General features: G+C 40.8%; 1 protein-coding gene and 1 long non-coding RNA gene across 6 annotated transcripts in view; one reads left to right on the forward strand and one right to left on the reverse strand.

Moving 5' to 3' along the window:
- Positions 1-1,006, reverse strand: part of MAP4K3 (mitogen-activated protein kinase kinase kinase kinase 3) — a 153,327-nt gene extending 152,321 nt beyond the window's left edge. For 2 of the 5 annotated variants that reach the window (XM_012788510.2, XM_012788507.2), the window contains exon 1: positions 609-1,006. In XM_012788510.2, coding sequence (XP_012643964.1) covers positions 609-704 — 96 coding nt within the window. In that variant the 5' untranslated portion in view covers positions 705-1,006. The remainder of the gene's footprint in view (positions 1-608) is intronic. The other 3 variants (XM_012788509.2, XM_012788506.2, XM_012788512.2) reach the window with 2 other exon arrangements.
- LOC105884533 (uncharacterized) lies at positions 94-20,081 on the forward strand. The gene is made up of 5 exons (XR_001160273.2): positions 94-389; positions 4,083-4,216; positions 6,458-6,537; positions 13,568-13,638; positions 18,981-20,081. It is a non-coding gene; the product is annotated as an uncharacterized LOC105884533 (long non-coding RNA).
- Positions 20,082-23,711: the final 3,630 nt, after the last annotated feature.

The raw sequence follows: 23,711 nt of genomic DNA on the forward strand, positions 1-23,711 counted from the left end.
CTTCCTTTCCCCCTCCCCAAAAATCACACTAACTAGATCTCTTTTACAAAAGAAAGTCATTACTTGGGAAATTAAAAGAAACTGATAGGCGGATGCTAAGAGGCTAAAGGCTGAGGACTGTCGACGGAGGTCGCCCGGCGTATTAGCTACTACCAGGCCTTGTGGGCAGTAGCTCCCAACCTACAACGGACAAGCCCGGGACCGTGTGAAGCACGCAGGTCTGACAACGCCGACCGGCTGTCTGCTTTGTCGCACTGACCCTGCCAAGGCAACAAACGCCCAGTCCCTCTGCACAGCGAAGAGCACGGTGGCTCGCTCCTGTTCAGCTCTTCCCTGCAAACGCGCGCAGGAGGGGAGGTGTCAAAGATCACGTCCAGGGGAGGGCTCAGGTAAGGACTCGGAGGTCTCGGGGTGAAACATTTGGCCCTTTGTTCAACCCCAGGCGGCAGAGCCCAGGCGCCGGCTGCTCCTCCTCCCCCACTGCTCCCGGGCGCCGGCGTCTCCAGAGGGCAGGCAGCGCGCACCCGGGCGCCCAGGCTCGGCGGCGCCCCGGCCCCCGCCAGAGTCGGGACCCCGCAGCCCCGGCGGCGCGCGGCCCCTGCCTTTACCTTGTAGACGTCGCCGTAGGTGCCGCTGCCGATGCGCTGAATCAGCTCGAAGTCCTCCTGCGGGTTCCGGCGGGACAGATCGAAGCCGGGGTTCATGGCGGGCCCCGGGTGCCCCCCGCCTCCCTCCCGGGCAGGGGAGGGGGGGCGCTCAGGGGGCCACACGGAGAGTGGGCGCCGCGGCCGGCCCCCTGCTCCCCTGGCGGTCACAATCGCCCGGCTGCACGCTGCGGCCCGCCGCCGCTCCCCTCACGCCGCCGCCGCCGCCCCGCCGCCGCCCGGCCTAACCGTCCCCGCCCCCCGCAGCCCGCAGCCGCGCCGCGCCGCGCCGGGTCACACCCACAAGGAGAGGAGAACGCTCGCAGCCCCTCGCTCGGGGTGAAACTCCAACATGGCTTCCGCTTTCGCCGCTCCTCCCCCTCCCCTTACTCCGGCTCCTCCGCCTTCCTCCCCCTTTTCCCGGCGCCGGCCCGACTGCGCAGCCGCGATCCCGGAGGGAGCGCTCCCAAGCCCGGCGCGCGCCCGGCCCCGCGCGCTCCGGCTTCGCGCGCCTGCCCCGCGGACCCGACCCCCCAGCCACGGCCGCGGGGTGCTGCAGAAGGTTTGCCTGCCCCGGGGCCCGCGGGGAGGGGCAGGCGGAAAGTGGCCCCTCTTCGCTTCTGATTCTCCTAACGACAAAGTTTGACGTTTCTGTATCAGGTTCCAGTCCTAAGCAGGTAGTATAGTTTTAATTTGCAAGGCAGCTAGTGTCCCAAACTTTTTTTTTTCTTTTTATAAGCAACTGCACATAGTTTGCAACGGAGTACCAAAATGTCTCTGGGATTGCGGGGAGGGGGTTGTCCAATACACCGTGAGGAAAGCCCCGGAGCAAAGTGAGCTGTGCTTGCTCCTCTACGGGACACTCGGGCTGTTGGAGGTGGCCTGCCAGGTGCAAAAGCGGACAGGGCGTGGAAGTCCCGGGGGGAAGCAGGCGGAGCAGCTGCCACCATCACGCGTGGAGGGCGTGGGAGGCAGGCAGAACGCAGAACTAAAGCAGTGACTGATCTCCCTCAGCAGAGAGGGCTGGCTTATCAAAGACTGGCGGTGAGTGCAATCCTGCAAAGGAGAGGTGGAGGGTGGAGTAGGGACTAGATCCATTACCGCACCTGAAATGTAAACACTTGATGATCCGGAAGCTCTTTAGCTCTGATCCTACCTACCCAAAGCCCCACCCTGCTTAGGACCCAGATTGCACGCAAACTATCTGAACACCAGCTCCTACTGTCACTTGTCCAAGAAAGCATGTAGGTAGTGGAGGGTTAATTTTCTGTTCTCAATAAACTGCCCACTAGGCATTTCCAAAAGCTTTAATCAACTAGGTGATGGCCACTTAGGCAATATCAGGTTGCATTTTTGCTTTAGAAATGCTTTCCTAATCCCCTTAGGTGCTACACCTTGCAACCACTAATATTCCCAAATGCCTCGTGGCTCCTGAGAAACTAGGTCTCATCAAACCTGTTAAATAATATAAGTATAATCAATAATAGTCAAGCAAACTACTTATAGTTAACTGCTTCATACTTTATCTTTTCAGTCCTTTTGTTTACAGTAAAATTGCATATTTACTAAATTCTCAAATTCTTTACATTGATTGTTGACTAGAAGATATTGGAAAATCGTCATCTCTTCACCTATGCAAGTAGTCTTTCAATTATCTCCTTTTTAATTATTTTAAAGCATCAGTAATATGAGAGTGTCACTTAACTTGCTGCCCTAGAAGTGCATATCATTGGATTTCTTCTAGATGGATCTACCTTAAGGCTCTTGTATTTTGAGACTTCAACTCCTAACTATAAATGTTGTTCCATAGCTCAGGATCCTGCTTCCGCATGTTTAAGGCACTTGCCCAAGACCCAGCGTGCAGGCCTTCCTTCAGATCCTCCACGTTTGGAGGTTTGGCCTCTTCAGACCAAACATGAAGATAATTAGCCCAGGATTCAGATAAGCAGACCTAACAAACTGTCGCAAATAGGAACCAGTTCTGCTTCCTTTCTCTGCCTTTTTAATGCCCGAAAGCCAAACTCTCAGGACTGAATGCTGCACAAGAAAGTTCTAATGGTTTCACTGTTTTGTTTGCTGAGATTATCATCTGTGCAAATAACTCAGCATTTGCATCACTAATAGACTTCTTTTAAAAGGAAAAGACATTTCAGTAGGGCTGGAACAGTTCTTTAGAGTTTTGTTTGTTCCACTTTGGCAGGGCCAAACTAGTCCTTTAGAAAAGAGATGGATTTTCATGTAAGGGCCTGATTTGTCATATGGGTTACAACATAAATAAAAAAGCTTTTGTGATTAACTGCTCACAATAAAATATTTTGTTCTTTGTAATACAGACAGCCAAATCCAGTGCCTTTTTTTTGTCTAACACTCCTTAACTTTGATAGAAGTAACACTAATGGTCATACTTTCCTAGAATCAGAGAAAGAGCTTCCCTCTTCTATGTTAAGAAGCATCCTTAGAAGTCATCTAATCTTTTCAATTTAGGAAATGCTTCTACAACATCTCTCCTGGATTACTGTTGCTTGAATACCTTTAGTAAAAGGTATTACTATTTTTCTATTAGTAATTATGATCATTCACTAGCACTGCTTCTCAAAGCAACCCACCACATTGTGAAATAGTGCGAGTGAATGATCATAATTACTAATAGAAAAATAGTAATATCTGACATTACCAAGTACTTACAAGTTGCCAGGAACTGAGTCGAGTACTTTCCATGTATTACCTCATTTAATTCACACAACAACATGATGGCATAGGTAATATTATCTCCATTTTATGAGGCACAGGTTAAGCTGCAAGGCAATTCAGAAAGCTCAAATTTGAACAGAGGCAGTATGACACCAACAGAGGCAGGCCAGACCCTTAGCCACTGTTCTATACTCTGCTTGTATAAAATATACTTTTTAAAATTTTTCTCTTATGCTAGCTAAAATCTGCCTCCTTGTAATGTAGTTAGAGGCAATGATTATTAGATTCTGGTGATATAGAATACAGAAAAGAAAAGCCACAGTGCCTGCCCTCAAGGAGTTTGCAATCTCACAAAATAGGGTAAGAGGCACAGAGGAGAGGCATTAATGCATTATTAATGCACAGGAAGAAGATTTAAGAATGATGTTAAAGCTGAACTTTGAAGAATGTTTATGAGTTAGCCAGTCAAACAAGGGGAGATGGTGCACTCCAGGCCAGCCGCTCAGCCCCTTAAAGCACCCATGTAAGCATCACACGGCAGGGAACACAAAAAGTTAAGTTGGGCAGTAGCCCATCTTCTGTTGGTCCATCCCTTGTGGGCTTCTGGCTTAGGAATCCCTTGATCCCCTGTACCAGCTTCCAGTTTCACCCTCAGGACCTCTTGTCTAACAACCCATTGGATCCACATCTTTTGGCTTACTGACCCCAGCCTTCTCCATCTAACATAACCACCATTCACATTTTCAGTATACCAACAGCCCTGGAAAAGGAATGCTGAGCAAGACTTAGCTCCAAGAAAGACTCATGACAAGCAGGACATCCACCAAAAGAGGAAAATCAGATACAAGCATGGATGTGAAATAATATGGCACATACGACAGGTAATTGTGCCTAAATTCTGGGCACAGAGGGAGATGGTGACAATGAGACCAAAAGGTTAGATTTCTTTTTTAAATTTAAAAATTTTTATTTTTCCCCCAGCTTTATTGAGGTATAATTGACAAATGAAAATTGAATATATTTTACAGTGTACCATGTGGTATTTTTATATATGTATACATTTTGAAATGATTACCACAAACCAGCTATAAAAATGTACTTATAAAATTCAGACTTTCTTCAGAAATAAAAAGTTCCACTTTGAAAAGTCAGGAACTGGCTTGTGAAGAGCTTGTAGTCAGTTGGGTTATGGCGTGTTTAGCCTCCAGAGTTCCAAGAGGTTATATAGCCTAGCCTAGCGCAGCTCTGAACTGGGCTACCCAGGTTTAAATCTTGTCTCTGTTCCCTTACTGAAGGACCTTGAGAAGTTATTTCGAACTAAGACTTTTATCAAGAGTCAAAGAGAAAATATATGTAAAAGTAGTGCCTGGCACCACAGTAAAGTATTAATTACTATTAATACTAAATTACTAAACTAAATAATAAACTACTAAACTAATACTAAATTACTAAGCTAATACTAAATTACTAAATACTAATTACTAAATCCACAAAGTATTAATTACTATTATTTTGAGAATATTTTAGAAGGTTCTAAAAGATGACAGTCATGGAGACAGGGATGCAGATATGATTTAGGAAGCAATTACAAGAACATACATAAATGAGACCCTGACTTAAGGCCAGGAATGCTGAGGATGGAGAAAAGGGAAAGAACTCAGGAGATAATTGGAAGATATTACAGGCTTGGGAAGGTGAGGAATGGGCAGAGTCATGGGTGACGTGCAGGCTTCTGGCTTAAGCAATTGGGAGGGTTGTGATAGCATTAGCCATAAGAAAGGGAACTGGTATTATTTGGGGGAGGGTTTTAGCACTGGATCAAAGTAGTTTCTGTTTTATACCTGCATTTGAGGTGCTCAACTGAAAATATAAAATTAGTGATAAATATGTGGGTCTGAAACAAACAAAAAAATGTCAGGGCTAGTTTTTAGATTTGAGGAGTTATAATTCAGAAAAATGTACTGAGCATCCATCATGTGCCACCTACTATATTAGATCCTGACAATGCAATAGGCATGGTCCCTGAACTCAAATTGAAAATACAGACAAGAAGTGTTCAGGGAATTACGTTACAGTGAGATTGGTACAGGGAGCAAAGCCTGAAAGAAACATCAGATGCCCCTAGAGCTCATAATTTGGCTCTTTTTGAAACCAATATGTGTTTTTTATTTTCTTTAGACCAATATTTTTGAGAACATGTACTCAACGTTTATTTACAGGCTGGGCAGAGCTCTGCCTGGCTGTGAGTGGAGCTGGGAGTCATAAGGTGTCAGTTCTCAGCCTCCACTCTTAGTATGCGCAATTCAGCTCGGTTCCCAGATTTGCATACCTCCCAACATAGTGTTTCCTAATGAGATTGTATTAGCATTTTGGGTGGGACTAATTTTCCTTGTGTGGGATGGTCCCCATGCATTCTAATATCCCTGCCCCCCCATGTCTGTACTGCTCCCAGCCATACTGACATCAACAACAGAAGTGGCCACTCATATTTTGAAAGTCCAGAGTTCAGATAGGGTGTGTGTGTGTGAGTGGCTGGATCAAGAGTGTTCGCCTGTCATGTCCCTTGGGAGAAATATCACCCACACATACTGTTTATCAAAGTGTTCTTTTCCAGCTCATACAGTATATTCACTGAGAGAAGTTCTGATATGTAAACTATTATCCTTTGTATTACATTTCCAATGTTTAACACCCAAGTGATGTTTCACTGCCCTCCCTGGATTCACATTCAAGATTCCACCTGCTCCTTATCACATAGATCCTAGGATCACTTAGGAGAGCACCAAATCTAGTCTTTCTAGGTTATGGAAGTCTTCACAAAAGAAGGAATGTCTAAGCTGAGATTTAAAGAAACAAGTAGAGAATTATCCAGGCAAGAAGGTATACTCCATACCAAAAGTATTACGTTCAAAGGAATGAAAGTAGTTCTGTCCATGGTGGATATGGTAACAGATGAGTGTGGAGTGGTAAACAGGGGCCAGTCCATGAAAGAGCATGTAAATTGTGTTAAATAACTTGGTTTTTAGTTTGTTTGTTGTTTTTGTTTGTTTGTTTTTTACTGAGAACAAAAAGGAGATATGATGGGTTTCCAGCACATGAATAACATGCTCTTATTGTTGCAGTGTGGAGACCGAATTGGAGGCAGGTGGCAAGACTGGAGTCATGATGGGAGAAGAGTTAGGAGTCCCTCACAGTAGTAGAGGTGAGAGAAAATGGGGGCCTGAATCAACATCTGGAGTATCAACGTATAACAATGGTAGTATATAAAATTGGAGGTTGAGATGAATTCTCATAGGGAAGATGTATGAAATAAACAGAAAGTGAGTTCCTAGAAAACTTCAACATTCAGGGTGTGAGAAAAAGAAAGAGAATTCAGCAAAGAAGCCCAGGAAGGTGGAACCCCATATGATATGTGGGAATAGAGTGGTATAGCACCCGTAAGAATGAACAACTCAGGTCTCCCCTCAGGGAAGCACCTGCTCTGTGGAGTGTGATTGGCTGACAGTCTTCAGCTACCACATCTTTAAGATCCATCATAGCATTTTTGTAAAGGTCTATCTCCCCAGATGCTCCCAGCCAATAACTGAGCACGGCCATTCCTGCCCAATGAAGTTTCCTCTAATGGGCAGTCATTGCTCTGGGACTCCCCGTTGGCCTGACTGAGGCTTTCTCAGAGCTGCCCTGAACACTGGCTCTTCCTACCCAATCCTTCTTCCTTCTCTCACTCTCTTCACAGGTATTAAAACATGCATTATAATCTGAGACTTTTCCCTCCTATTCCTGCTCCTCTTTATCCTTCACAGGTGTTTCCACAGATAAGTATCTTGCATTTCTAATTCAATCTTACCATCTGCTGTACTGGTACAAATGGTACCAATGAAGCAAAAGAGGGAATTTTAAGAAGAGAGTGGATTGACAGTATTAAATGCCAAAGAGCGACTAAAAAAGAGGGAGACAGAAAGTATCATTAGTTGTCATTATGGAGATCAGTGCTTAACTATCCTATTTCTTCTGCTGCTGTTGTATCTCCTCTTAGGTATATTCTCCAAAATCCCCTTCAACCTTTCTCATACATCATGATCTCCATACATCTCATCTGGACCCCCTCATTTGGACACATTTAATTTGTTAATATCTTTCTAAACACTGGCAAAGAATTGAGCTCAGTATTCCAAATACAGTCTGGTCAATGTTGACTGTGGGAGGATTATAACTACCTATTATCTGAATACTATATTGTAGCCTAAACTTTGATGCAATTGTTTACTACCACAACAAACTCAGGGCCACAGCATTGCCTAACTCCAGGTGATGCCATTCTGACTATTATCTATAATTATAAAATCCTCAACTCCCACTTGGCCCCTGGGTCCTGATCAAGAAACATCTTCAAAAATTGTATTTATTCCCCTCTGAATCAGAGCATCACAGGTATTCTTGGACCCACAGCCATAAAGTGTGAGGGACAAGAAACATGGTCTCATATATCCTACTGTAAAGTTCCCGGCCTGCTAACAGTTTATCAGACCAGATACCATCTTCTCATCCCCAAGCAGATATGCCAACAAAACTGAGCACCAAGTATCTCTACACAATATTGCTACCAGGTAAGATCTTGAAAAGGTGAATTATCTAGATGAGAACCTCCTATCATCCTGGAAGGCCAGGATTTCAATGGGGTGCTCTTTGGCCTGCACTGTAGGTAACTGATATCTTTTCAAACTCAACCTGTCCTTGAGGGTACAGGCTGTGTGAAAAATAGACAATAAAATATAGTCGTGCACGGGGGTATAGCTCAGTGGTAGAGCATTTGACTGCAAATATAGTTGTGCACTGCATAACACTTCGGTCAATGACGGACCACATATACGACAGTGATCCCATTAGATTATAACGAGTGGAAAAATTCTGATCGCTTAGTGATATAATAACCAGGATAATGTCAAAGCTGAGTACATTATTCACATGTTTGTGGTGATGGTGTAAACAAACCTACATTGCTGCCAGTTATATAAAAGTATAGCACATACGCTTATGTACAATACATAACACTTGGTAATAAATGACTGTATTACTGGTTTATGTATTTAATATACTTTTAAAAAATGTTTTCAATATACTTCTTATCATTATTTTAGCATATACTCCTTTTCTATTTATTAAAAAAAAAAGTTAACTGTACAACAGCCTCAGACAGGAGGCATTACAGAAGGCATTATTATCATCAGAGATGACAGCTCCCTGCATATTACTGCCTCTGAAGACCTTCCAGTGAGAAGATGTCAGAGGTGGAAGGCAGTGATATTGATGATCCTGACCCTAGGGTAACGTGTGTGTTTGTGTCTTAGTTGTTAGCAAAATGTTAAAATAGTTTTTTAAAGTAGCTTGTAGAATAAAGATATAAAGAAAGAACATATTGTACAGCTGTACAATATATATTTTAAGCAAAGTGTCAATAGTCAAAGTGTTTAAAAAGTTAAAAGTTTATAAAGTTATGGTAAGCTAAGATAAATTTATTATTGAAAACAAATTTTTTTTTAAATTTGGTGTGGCTTAAGTATAGTGTTAGTAAAGTCTGCACTAGTGTACGGTAATATCCTAGGGCTTCACATTCACTCACCAATCACTTACTGACTTACCCAGAACAACTGCCAGTCCCACAAGTTCTATTCATGGTAAGTGCCCCGTACAAGTGTACCTTTTTTTTTTTTTATCTTTCATATTGTATTTTTACTGTACCTTTTCTGTTTAGATACACAAATATTTAATATTATGTTACAAATAACTACAGTGCTCAGTATAGTAACATGCTATACAAGTTTTATAGCCTAGAAGCAATCAGCCAGCCCATAGCGCCTAGGTATGTAGTAGGCTATGCTATCTAGGTTTGCGTAAATACAATGTATGAATGTCCACACAAGGACGAAATTGCCCAACAATGCATTTCTCAGAATGTATCCCTGTCTTTAAGTGACACACGACTGTACTGAAGAACTATAAGGAAGTGCTGGCTGAATACAGACTCAGCGATAGACTGAGAGATGGCTGAGATCATCTTTTAGATAAAATCCTGATTATATTTATCTGCTATCCCATGATAGATCAAAGCATGGTGTTTCCCTGATTCCCTTTTATATAATATCCAACCTAGAATTCCCCTCAGATGCCCCCAGTTAAGAGTCATTGCCTTGTGTCCTAGTTCCCAAATACAAAGTGAGGCCACTGTTGGGCCAGACTGAACTGGCCCAGAACAAATATAGTTACACACATTGTGTTTCCAGAGTGGCTTACTGCCCCAGGGTGTTATCCCACTGGCCTTTTCATTAGAAGCTTTATTGTACTTTACTATTACTCCCCTAGGAGGACTCCACCCCTGCCCAATAAAACCTGTACAGTAGTAAAGCAATCTATTAATAGATCTAGAAAGTTCATCTTTTTGAAAAAATAATTGATTAATTTGGTTTAAACCTGGATTGGAGTTTTTCTTGATCAAAACAGGAAAAAAAAAAACAACCTAGAAGCTCAGTTAAATAGTTCAAATACCAGAATTTTCCATTATCCCTTACTCTCTGCTCCCAGCACAAGGTGGATTTGAAGGAAACCCATTTCTCAAACTGACCCAGATCTCTGCTCCAGATCCATTTACTGGGTCTGAGCTCATGGCAAAGCCCATCTGGATCAAGGCATGCCTCTGCTCAGTATTAGAGCCAGACCTTCAGCCTGGGATCTAATCATCTGGGTTACTTAAAGATACTTTTTAAAAATATATGTTTAACTTAGTAGTTAAACATAAATTAATAGTTAAACTGGTAGTATGAACTTTCTCGGCTGAGCATCTGGTACTATCAGAATAGTTTTAACATGTGTTGATGGAATAATTGTTCTCATTGTAAAAGGAGCAAAAGGAAGGAAACTCATGAAATTTTCCCTGCTACTTTGTATTTTACTTACAAATGGATAAGCTCCTGTATGAAATTTGTAAATAGCCATTTTCAAGTTTAAGTGTGGAGCTGTGTAGAGGCAGTCCGTATCTGTCTCAACGTCAGAAAATGTTTCTGTGAACTTGTAATTGCTTAAAAGTATAACACTCTTATATTGCTGATACCAGTATTTGCGCTTTATGTATCCTTTCACCTAAGATGAGTGTTCTGTCATTCCACATAAACCCAAAACACTATGTCTGCAAATCTGAGTGCAGTCTGTTTTCTGCTATGTGGTACAAGCCTCTTAATTGGTCTCTTCGGCCCCATTCTCTTCGTCTTCTGATAGTACCACACCTGGCCAATAAACATGCTTCTAAAATGCCAACAATGGAAACATGGAAATCCTGAGGGGAAGCTAAATTTGGAATAAATGTGAGTTCACATTCAGGCAAGTTGAGTTGGAGGAAATGAGAGGGCATTCAAGGAGGAGCTATTGCAAGGATAGTAAGATTCAGAGGCAAAGTGCAAGAGGGTAAGTTTGAGCCATACAAATAAAGACCATAGTTAGAGTCACGAGATCTCTGAGTGAGGTCTGAGGGTGTAGAATGATGGTGAACAATCTTTTTTTTTTCTTTCTTTTTTTTAAACAAGGGCCACTGAAACAAAGAAGGACTTCATTTTTTTAAACATTCAAAGTAAAAATAAAAGTCACTGAATTCCGTGACAGAAATATATGCTGTGAGATGATTTAGTAAGATCTAAGTATTCTTTCTTCTCCCAGGCAAGTGTTTTCCAGCTTTTCCTTGATATATTTATGGTGTGGAATTTAGGGAATGGATATTGGAGGTCTGAGTGGAAAAGTGAGGATAAAGGGGGTAATTTAACCAGGGAGGAGGTGTCAATCTTTAAAAATATTTAGAGAAGGAAGAAAATAAAAGTCCAATAAGTTAAATACTAAAGAAAGAGAATTTATGTTTAAGGACTGAAGAGAATAGAATGGAATTCAAGTGTGGCTCTATACAATGAATAGATTCCTTTTTGATGTTCTTTTGTAATTGCAAGTAAAGATTAGAATACCTTTATTCAATTGCTATGTATCTTTATATGTGACCCTGAGCGGAGTCTGAGGTACATGGGACTCCAGTATTTATTAGGATCATAGGAAAAATGCCAATGAGAAACTTGGCAATGCTTTGAAGCCAATAAAATGTTATCTGGTCATATCTAAGAAGTCACAACACAGAAACAGCTTTCTAATCTTTTATAACTTAATTTGCATGGCTCTTTAGAGCTTATAAATATCTCCACATTTATATCTCATTTTAACTTTGGAATGACTTCTTGAATTATTATCATCCATAATTTATAGACGGGGAAATTGAAGCTTAGAGAAGTGAAAGCCAGAAGCAGATCAGGATTCCTAATTAGTTTCAGTCAATTTAACATCTACTGACCCTTGATCTGAGTTTCAGGTTGTACCAGATATTGGGAATGCAACAGTGAATAAAGTCTGTACCCAGTCCTCAACCACCACACCATTCCTTTTTTTACTTTTTCTCCATTCTCTCCCAGAGTTTGATGTCCACTGTTAGCTTGGGTTGGGCTGGTTTATAGTGAGATCCAACCCTGAGCATCACCTACATAAACAGCCAGCTTACAGGAAATAGTGACTCAAGGGTACTCTGGCAGTTCCAAGGCTATGAGGTAGGTAGTCATTAGAGTTGCAGGTAAAGAAGAAATGGGAATTCTTACTACTGACAGGACTATAAATCGGTACAATCACATAAGAAGGCAATTTAGCAAGATCCAATAAGCTAAAGATGTCCTTATCTTACAATCTAACAATTCCACTTCTCCATGTTTGCCCAAGAAACTCTCCCTTGAATGCACAAGGGGACGTGTAAATGAATGTTCACTGAGCATTGTTTATAACAGGAAAGGAATTGGAAATGACCTAAATTTCTACCAACCTGAGAATGGATAAGCAAGTTGTTGTGTGATCGCACAGTAGAATACTGTAAGTTAAAATAAATGAACTAAGACTAGAACTAGACTATGCATAAATCTCAAAAAAATGTAACTGAGTAAAAAAAGAAAGCAGAATATACATAAAGCATACTACCATTTACATTAAACTGAAACACATGAAACAATTCTAGATACTTCTATGTGATAAACATTTGAAAATATTCATGGTAATAATAAACTCCATATTCAGGATAGCTGTTACCCCTGCTGAGGAAAGAGGATAATGATATGGCATACAAAAGGCTTTAGCTGGCCTGGCACGGTGGCTCATGCCTGTAATCCTAGCACTCTGGGAGGCCGAGGCGGGCGGATTGCTCGAGGTCAGGAGTTCGAAACCAGCCTGAGCAAGAGCGAGACCCCGTCTCTACTACAAATAGAAAGAAATTAATTGGCCAAATAATATATATAGAAAAAATTAGCCGAGCATGGTGCTGCATGCCTGTAGTCCCAGCTACTCGGGAGGCTGAGGCAGCAGGATTGCTTGAGCCCAGGAGTTTGAGGTTGCTGTGAGCTAGGCTGACGCCATGGCACTCACTCTAACCTGGGCAACAAAGCTAGATTCTGTCTCAAAAAAAAAAAAAAAAAAAGGCTTTAGCTGACTCTGTATTTTTTCTTTACTTAAAAAAAAAAGTGGATGTGAAGTAAATATGACAATAAGTTAATATTTGGCAAAGCTGAGTGGGGTGGACAGAAGTTTGGTATATTATTTTCTATACTTCATATGCTTGAAATTTTTCTTTCAAAGGTATATATGGGCTCTAGACTCTGGAATTATAGGCTCTTGGGTTTTGGTTTTTGTTTTTTTTCCTTTACAGAATTTTCTTTCTCTTTTTCCCCCTCTTCCTGTGTTGAAATTCCATTCATTCTTTGATAACTAGCTCAAGTCTCACCACCTTATGGAGAATTTCCATAATGACTTTGTCAGTCCACACTATTTTCTCCCTTTTCTAAACCACTGTAAGTCTATGCAGTTCTCTTTTATAGTATGTTTGTATGAACAGACTTCTTTCATGTAGATGTTTAAATATATATTGGCTTGCATTAGTATTTGACTTTATACACAAACCTTGTTTCTCCAATTACATTGTAAGAGTCTTAAGAGTAGGGACAATGTTTTAAACTTTGTTAATTCTTCCTCTGTGCCAAGCAGAACCTAACCAAATACTTATATTAAAGAAAAGTGATATATTCATCAATAATGATAACTGCTCCTACAAAACCTGAATGAACATAGAAAGTTGAAAATACTCGTCTGAACTACATTTGCTTTTATTTTCCCAGAGAGAGAATGCTAATGAGCTGTGAAATGACCAAAAATCTGGCAGCAGAAGGGAAAAGACAAAAAATAACGGGTTTGTATATTACACATTCTGGATAATCAGCTCTTGAATGATTAAGTGTGGAAGATGTCTTATGGGGAAAAGCAGATTTTAAAAACTCATTTTATGACCATGGAATTGTTTTATTGACCATTTCCAGTTTTCAGAGGATCCTAGGCCAAACTTACAAATTATTTTGGATAAACAAAATGCTCTTATGATATGCTGCATAACCACACACATATATACCTCGTTGTTGTCCTGTCTTCACTTCAGTGTTTATGGGGCTGGACGTGGGAATGGTGGTCTGGGGAAACTAAAAAGCAAAAATTGTTCCTGTGGAATCAGGGAGGGATTTGGGAGGAAAAAAATTACTTTGAGTGAATTCACTCTTGGTACATATAAATAGTGCTTGGTGCTTGAGGCAACCACTTGAAATTAAAGTTTGCCTGAAACCTCAAAATAAAAGGTTAGTTTGTACTAGTCTAGATGAAAGCTGAAGAGCACAGGAAATAATAAGGGTGCTGGACTACATTGTCTCTCTTTGGAATTGAAAGTTGGGATTGAAGAAGGAGACACATTTAGGAATTAATATGGTTACTTTTTAGCAAACACAGCAGTTGCTATGATCTAGATCTGTGGTCCCAACCAACCCCTGGGCCGTGGACCTGTCAGTAGCCTGTCGGGAACAAGGCCACAGAGCTCTGCTGCGCCCACCCTCCCCACTACCCCTTCTGGTCCTTAGACAAATTATCTTACATAAAACCAATCTCTGGTACTAAAAAGGTTGGAAACTGCTGGTCTAGATCAAAATTACCACCACTTGGCCCCTGGATATTCTCCTAATGGACCTTTGTAATATATTAAACCCAGGCCACAATCTCATGGTTCTTTGGCCTAGGTGCTACAACAGCCAAAATATAATTCCCTAAATTAAAACTTACCTACAGGTGTATTTATGACTTCTGAGTACCTCAGGGAGAGTATATCTCTGAAAACAATTATTTCCCTCTATGTCATTTGTAGACTAGCAAAGAAAACAAAAGACACGAAAATATCTTACAGTTTGGTAAGACTTTGTGTGTATTTCCTCATTTTCACTCCATTTGTAGCTGTTAACATTGAAGCAAAATCCTAAAGCGAAGTGACCAGAGTATTCCCGTAGTCATGATGAGCCTTATCACTGCTCTCTACAATTGTTTCTTTCTCCAAATAAAGAGAAGCAAGACTAGTGGTGGTATATAAGGAATATATATTGTGAATATATTGGGTTCTCAAAGTTCCTACAGTCTAAGTAAATGTTTGTAACTTAGAATTAATTCCCCATGGAAATAGCGTGATTAATTATGATTCAATTCCAAGGCAAGGGCACAAAACCTAATATAATCTTAGTGTATATGGCAGGGCAAATTGGATGAGAAATTGTATTTTCTTTTCTTGTCGATTGGCTCATTATGGAAAAATGAGAAGTATTTTTCCCTTCTCCTCTCCAGAGGGAGGCTTAAGATGTGGTGATTTTCTGATGCTTAAGCTCATAGAGGCAGAAGACTCAATTATCTGGAATGAGAAAAGCACCAGGAAAAGGGAAATGGCCTGACTTCAGGAGACTTTGGATCTCTTGGACCTGCGTAGAGAGAACCAGACAGAAGTTAGTTTCTATAAATGGTGAGGACTTATGCCCACTCTCAGATAGACCAGAATGGTATAGATCTCTGATGGGGATACCGGCAAGGATATCTTATCTCAGAAATGGTAAAAATACTAAGTTATACTAGGCTATAATAAGCCAAGGGTGAATGTTATAAACTCTAGTGTTAGGATTAAGAGAATAGGAAAAGTATATATAAGTAATATAATGTGTAAATAATAAAAGGGAGAAAAAAATAATAAAAACACTTGATTAAGCCAAAGAAAGGCAAGAAAGAAGATTTTTTAAAAAGCAAGTAACAAATGAGACAAACAGAAAAAATAATAAAATGGTAGCTATGAAGGAGGTGGAAGCGGTGGGTAAATACACACTTCAGGGGTACAATGCACACCATCTTGGTGATGGGCACACTTATAACTTTGACTCAGACTGTACAAAAGCAATTCATGTAACCAAAATGTTTGTACCCCCAATAATATTCTGAAATTTAAAAAGAATAAATGTGAAAGTGCTTTGTAAAACTATAAAAAATGGTAGCTATGAACCTAATTATATCATTAATTACCTTAAATAAAAAAATCACATGATATTCCACTAAAAGGCAAAGATTGTCATGCTGGTTAAAATGATTGTACATGCTTCTCTAGATTTTTCCCTCAAAAAAAAAAAATGATTGTACATGGTTTTTACAAAAGATACAAGAGCTATAATCTTGACATAATAACACAGAAAGGTTAAAAATAAAAGAGTAGAAAAAGACATGTTATGCAAACACTAACCCCTGAAAAAGCTGGTATGGCTGTACAATAACATACAATGTAGATTATAAGGAAAGAAGCATTATTAGAAATAAAGCACCAGCCTCAGCAATAGCCAGACCCTGTCTCTACAAAAAATTTTAAAAAACATTTTAAAAATTAAATTACATTAAATTTTAAAAAGTTGCTTGAGCCCAGGAGTTTGAGGTTATAGTGAGCTATGATGATGCCACTGTACTCTAGGCTGGGCGACAGAGTGAGACCTTGTCTCAAAAAAAAAAACAAAAAGATAAATAAATGAGGGTAAATCTCAACAATGTAGTACTACCCAACAATGAGAATGAATGAACTACTGCTACATATGACATGGAAGGAGCTTATAAGCATAATATTGCTTGAAAGAAACAATACACAAAAAGTGACATTTATTTAAAGTTTAAAACCAGAAGATACTAAGTTATGGTGATAGATGTCAAGATTGTGGTTACTTCACAGGTCATAATTGGGTGGGAACACAAGAAGGCTTCTAGATCTAGTGCCAGTAGTCCTCCTTGATCTTCAGAGTATTTACATGGGTGAGTTCACTTTGTGAAAATTCATTGAGATTCTACGCTTATTTGCCATTTTATTTATGTATGATCAATAAAATTTCTATTTAAAAAGCTCCAATCACACCAATACCTGTATAACAGTCGTAATACAGAGTATAATTTATAACCAAGTAAATTCTATTCATCTGAATTTGCCTGATCTAATAATATCTTATAAATGGAAATCTAAACATACAAAATAGAAAATTACTTGTAGCACAAAAGCACCTATCACTTTATAGTGCAACATATCAAATGCATGAAAAGAACAAGGATAACACCATAGCAGATCCATTTTTCAATTTTGTAAATTTATCCTAAGGAAAGAAGTAACTCAACAAAAGCACAATGCTTGCTATGAATATGTTCATTTTAAACATTATGTCTGCTAGCAAAACACTAGAATCAGCCCAACTATCCAAACACTGGATCAAGATTTAATAAATTATGATATAGTAGTACAAGATAATAATATACATTAGAAATGGTGAATAGAAGACCTTGTAGAAACACTAAATATTTTTGCAGGTATGTTAGGTAAAAAAATCTAAATGTAAGGGGCTATGTACATCATGATTCTAATTACACAAAAGTGGATCAACAGGTAATAGGAACAAATAAAAAACTGTTGTGTCGGAGTGGTAGATTTATGGATCTTTTAGGGGGAAAGGAGGTGCCCCCCAAAATATACCTTATTATTATTTGGATCAGTTAGAGTTCTTTTGTTGCAAGCAACAAAAACTAACCTAAATGTGAAAAAGATTTATGAAGCCATATAGGAGTAGCTTATAGAATTAAAGGAGTTGCTGAATGACCAAGAGGAAGAACAAAAACCAGGAAAGTTACATAAATCTTAGCAACAAAAGTTCTTTAGCCATCTCTCTAGGATTCTGCCCCCTGATGACTAGCTTTAAATACCTTCTATCTCCATGTGCCTCCCGTTAGCATTCAAATTAATGGAAGAGAAAATTCGATCATTCCAATCACAGTCGTGTATCCACCTTGTCCTTTGATTGGCAACCACATCAGAACCACTTAGAGTTAAGGAAAGGCACTTCCCTAAGAGAGTGGGGTAGTGCTGTGACCAGAAGAACAAGGAGTGAAAGGATGCTGAACAGACCCAAACAACAGTTCCATGGCATCTGATGTCATCTTTTCAGTAAATAGAATAGTTATGGCCAGGCATAGTAGCTAACACCTGTAATCCTAGCGCTCTGGGAGCCCGAGGAGGGCAGATCGCTCAAGGTCAGGAGTTCGAAACCAGCTCTGAGCAAGAGTGAGACCCCGATCTCTACTAAAAATAGAAAGAAATTAATTGGCCAACTAAAAAATAAATAGAAAAAAATTAGCCGGCCATGGTGGCTCGTGCCTGTAGTCCCAGTTACTCGGGAGGCTGAGTCAGAAGGATTGCTGAGCCCAGGAGTTTGAGGTTGCTGTGAGCTAGGCTGACGCCATGGCACTCTAGCCTGGGCAACAGAGTGAGACTCTGTTTCAAAACAAAGAGAAAAAAATAGAGAAAAAAACAGTTATTACTACTTTTTTTCTTATATTAAATGAAGATACATTTATTGAAGAAATTTTGCAAAATTCAGAAAAATATAAAGTAAAAAAAGAAAAAGAAAAAAATCACCTTCATCCCATTATCCATAATCCTGTATTAATTATCGATTACAACATAATAAATAAATTGCTTTCAAAATCAGGGTGACCAAAGCCAGAAAGTAGATTAGTAAAGGGGATGGAAGGACTGAGGTGTGATAGCTAAAGGGTATGGGATTTTTTTTTAAGTTCTAAAATTGAATTATGGTGATGGTTGTACAACCCTGTGAATGTAGTAAAACCATTGAACTTTTGGTGGGTGAATTTTATGGTATGCAAATTGTATCTGAATAAAGCTACATTTAAAAAAATCCTAAGGTGACCAACCATCCCAGTTTGCCTAGGACTTCTCTGGCTTTAGTACTGAAAGTCCCACATTCCAAGGAACTCCTCAATCCTGGTAAAACCTGGACAGGTAATCTGCCTACTCAAAATTTTGTAGCTTAAAACGATAAACATTTGTTATCTCAGTTACTCTAGATTAGGAATCAAGAAGGAGCTTAACTGAATATTTCTGGCTAAGGGTCTCTGGTGAAGTCACGGTGTTAGCTGGGGCCACAGCCATCTGAAGCTTGATCTGGGTTGGGGATCTGCTTCCAAGGTCACTCATGGTTTTGACAAGAGGCCTCACTGTCTTTTCATGTGGGTCTCTCACAGTGTGCCCTTTTGACATGACAATTCGCTTTCCCCAAGTGCAAGTGAGAGAGAGAGAGACTAAGATAGATGCTATAGTGTCTTTCATAACCTCATCTTGCCATCACTTCTGCCATATTCTATTAGCCACACAGAGATCAACTCTGGTACAATTTGGAAGAGGACTACCCAAGGGTATTCACACAAAGATGTGAATATAAGGAAGCCAAGATCACTGGACAATCAAGGATGCTGACTCCCACCAACTACAATTCTAACTCTAATCCTGCCTGCACTTTACCAACATTTTGCTAATTTTTAAATTAAAGCATGCTCATGATAGAATACATGGACAATTCAAGAGTATAATAGTGAAATATGTTATGATGAACGCCTCTGAACACAAATTTTACTTCTGTAACTGATTAGATAGGATAGACTTCCAGATGTGTGATTATTAGGGCACATGGCTTAAGCATCGTAAGACTCTTGTTATGTGGTGCCAAATGCTTTTCTGATACTTGCAGTGTATTGGATGTCCATTTTGCCATACCCCTGCTAGCCTCAACTATTACTGTTAGTAACTCTGCCAATTTCTAGGTGAAAAAATTGTAGCTGCCTGTTTCAGGGTGCTTTTTGAATAGTAAGCTTGGACATTTTTCAGTATGTTCAGTGGCCACCACTAATAAATAAGCAGGTCATATATCCTTTCCAGATATATTCATGCGGTCATTTAATATTTATGGAGTTCTATTGTAAGAACAAGGAAGTGTCCCTGCTCCTGAGATGCTCACAGTCAAGTGAGTAGCTTTAGCTAAAGATTGCCACTAGCCCAAGGCCATGCCCCCTTCCTGGGGTGGCCTACATCCAGTGATTGATCACAGTGGGGAATATGAAGTCCTGGTCCCCTAGCCCCAATATGAGACAACTTTGCAAGTTCATCCCAGCTTTGGAGCTCCTCAAAGTTCAGCTGAGGCCTGCATTGAGACCGAATCCCAACGTCTCCCTTTGCCGAATCTTGCTCCCTTCTCTTCTTTTTTCTGCTTCTACTCTTTCCATTATATCTTTCCCATCCCTTCTTTTTCTTTATTCCCCTTTTTCTTCTTTTCCTTTGTGATCAACAGTTGTTTGATTGGTGAGCATTCCCAAATAACATTTTTTTTTTGAGATAGGGTCTGGCTCTGTCACCAGGAGTAGAGTGCCATGGCATCAGCCTAGCTCACAGCAACCTCAAACTCCTGGGCTCAAGCAATCCTCCTACTTTAGCCACCCAAGTAGCTGGGACTACAGAGGCATACCCCCACACCCGGCTAATTTTTCTATTTTTTGTAGAGATGGGATCTCGCTCCTGCTCAGACTGGTCTCAAACTTCTGACCTCAAGCGATCCTCCTGCCTTGGTCTCCCAGAGTGCTAGGATTACAGGTGTGAGTCACTGTGCCCGGCCCCCAAGAACATTTTCTACATACTAATATTCATCCTAGAATCTGCTTCCCAGGGAACCTAACCTGTGACACCCTCTGGGGAAGGCTACACGTGGAGTATTAGGATGTGTGGCCTCCTGTGGCTAGCAGCCAAGAGGAGAACGGGTGGCTCAGAGCTAGCATGCCCGCTTTGTCTTTTTCAAATGCACAAATCATGAGTCCCTCCACTTTCCATGAGATAGAGTGGTTACCTACGTGGAGAGATGCCGGTATTTACACCACCTATGTTTCATCAACAAAGTAACATTGGGACAACATTGAGTGATAATAAGGAAGATTCATTAGAAATTAACATATTGGATATAGGTGAGGAAAAATTGGGTCAGTCAAGAATTACTTCTAGGTCTCTCATATGGGTAACTGCATGGATGATAATGCTATTTACTGAGAAAAAGAAAAAACAAGTTTGGAGGAGTCTATGAGTTTATTTAGTGGTGACTTTGGAATGTCAAAGTAGAGTTGTTCATTAAACAATTCTGGAGTTCACAAGCATGACCTGGAGTACTGAAATGCTGCTATGAATCTGTATACTCATCAGCATACACCAAGTAATGACTAGTATTCCACAAGGCTGACCAAAAAATAATTTAGGGAACAGAAGTCAATTGGGGGAAAAAAAACCCCAAGCAACAACCACTTATTAGCATTTTCAGAGATTTGAGAAGATATTAATGTTACCTTCCTAAAACAAGATCAGGAATGCTATAAAAGAATGATGCTATAAAAGAAATACAAAGAAATCTTGGGAATGAGCAGTATGATTGTCAAAATAAAAATTTCACTGGAAGTATTGGAAGATAGAGCTGAAAAAATATCCCAAAAAGAATAGAATATGAATGAAAAGGAGACAATCATAAGAGATAATTCTGAAACATCCAACAGTCAATTAATATGATCTTTATGTAGATCCGGTCCTGGTTCCTTTTTTATGATTCATACTTGGATGAGTTTCTGGACTGGTTTTTACCAGGAAGTTTGTAAGAGGAAATGGCAGGGATTTTATGTTAGGCTGAAAAAAGGATCCAGCAGAGGTAAGACATGAATGAAGAGGTGAAGAAGGTATAACTGATGGAGACCATCAGTTAGACCAAAAGTTCTCTGGAGGACACCCACCACAGCTCTGGACCAGGGGCTCCCCCTAAATAGGAGGACACCCTTTCTTTGTGCAGGGTGGAAAAAATACAGATGCAGATAATCTCTTAGGTGGGATGATTTGAAACGGAGGGAGTCCTTTTCCGAGTTCTTCTGTGCTAAGTAGTATGAATACTATCATCTGTGGAGGCACAGTGCGGGGAGTGTGGTGATGGGGGGTGGGATGTGGTTGTGGAACTTTGGGGAGTATGAAGATTTTCTTTTTTTATTGAAATAGCCTAAGTGAAGGATGAAAGAAACAAAAAAAAGCTGCTTCGGGAAAGAAGCAATGATTGTCAGGCTGCTCTGAGGGGCCAGGTGAGCTGGAGGCCCATCCCAGTGGATGGCTGAGAGTAGACTTTGGTAATCAGAGCTGAAGTGAGGAGCCACTACCGTAGAGGAAACAAGCTAGTTTCAGAACGAAAAGGCACCTACGTTCTTCTGAGAAGAGAGTTATATAAATGAAAACTAGCAAAACATCCTCCTATGAGTCATGGGGCTCGTTTTTTCATCAGCTCCCTGGTCCTGCTTATTTTCCTTTGATGTTTACAAAGGGACATGTGATTATATAGGGGAAAGGTAAAGGGTATAATAAACCCTGGACTCAGGAGAAGGAAGAGACCCGAAACCCAGCTGAGAGCACAGAGTCAGGGGAGAGGGCTTCCTGGAGCCATCTTCATAGTTTGGCCCCCTTGACCTGGAAACTCACCCGGGGGCGATCAGACACTTGATTGTCTTCAGCAAGGTTGTCTCTTTTCAGCATCTGAACCGAGACTGGCACGGCAGAGGTGCAAAATAAATATTTTGTGAATGAATGAAGTTCACACAGTGCAGCCTCTGGCTTTTTAAGATGGTTAGCACACGCATCTCTTTTTTTTTCCTCCTTTACAAGTTTCTGACAGTCTTTGGGCCTGCCGGGCCCTTTGCAAAAGACAAACAGTCCCACTGCTGCTGCTCCAAAGGACCCAGCCGCCCACCTCCCAAACAGAACTGCGTCTCTCTGTTCTTGTGGGAAAGGCAGGCACAGCTTGCCTTGCAAGAAACTTGCATAGGAAATGGTGCAATCTGGGCTGTTTTTCATCCTCTTTCAACCTCATTTCCTAAGTTAAAGAAAGAGAAATTTAAGGAATTTTAGGAATACGAAACTTCTCCTCCGGAATGATCTTTATTGAGCTGTTTGGAACCAGCTGAAATCCTGAAGGGCTGTCAAGCCAGCCAAGAACAAAAGAAAATGAAAAAATAACTTAAACAGCCCTGGCTAAACTCTGAAAAAGATATCTAGAGCAGCTGCTATTTTTTTTTTCTTTCCCAGATTGGTTTGCCTTTTCCCCCAGTTTGTAATTGTTATAGGATTGTTTTAGATTATTGGGGGTTAGAAAGGAAGGAAGAAGGAAGGAATCCAGCATTTTGGAAGTAGTATTAAGCTTTATAATTTACACAGCTGTTGTACACATGCTAAGTCCGTCTCCCATTAGGATGCACTGAGTGGTAAGTGAAGTTTTTATTCATGGCACTCTCTTTAGGAGTTTGTCCATGACATTTGGGTCCTTTCGCATCCTCCACCTCCCAGTTCAGTCTACACTTGTGGTTTATGGATCATCTCTCCAGGGCTTCATCTGTGGGGTGAAAGGACATTTTGCCTGCCCTACATTTACCCAAAAAGAGAGCAAGAAAAACTGTATATAGTCTGCCAGATGGGCAGGAAACACTTTGCTGCACTCAAAATTTTCCAGCAGTGGTATCCCCAGCTTGCCATTTTGCTGTGAGCCCTGCACAGAGTCGACAAGCATTTCCCCTGAAATTACCTCCCCACTGCCAAGGCTGGCTTGGCTGGCTCCCAGAGGCACTGAGCAGGTGGGAAGAGGCAGCCTATAGAACGACACTCTGCTTGCACCCTCATGCCCACCCCACTGTGAGGTAACTGACCCACAACCGAGCTGGATCTGAAAGAGGAACTGAAACTGATTTGCCCATGGTCAGTCTGGGTGGTTTTTGAGCCCAGACTAAAGCACAGAACTGCTGCAGCCAGGGGCATGCTGGGCTGAGTCACGGCTTCACCAGGAATGCAGCTAGTCTGGAATGCAAAGCAGGGGCCTGATGCCTGACACAGAGCAGTAGCTTAGAAAGGGGAAGGTCTTTTCCTAAACATAGAGAATCTACAAGGGATCTTAAATAAAAACTTTTTTTTCTACTGCTCTTGCAATTCTCATTTCAGGTTCCTCCTTAGGGCGAACACTGGTTTCAAGTGTGGGTGTATCTTTCCAT

The sequence above is a fragment of the Microcebus murinus genome, chromosome 3, assembly GCF_040939455.1.
Source record: "Microcebus murinus isolate Inina chromosome 3, M.murinus_Inina_mat1.0, whole genome shotgun sequence".
NCBI classification, from domain to species: Eukaryota; Metazoa; Chordata; class Mammalia; order Primates; family Cheirogaleidae; genus Microcebus; species Microcebus murinus.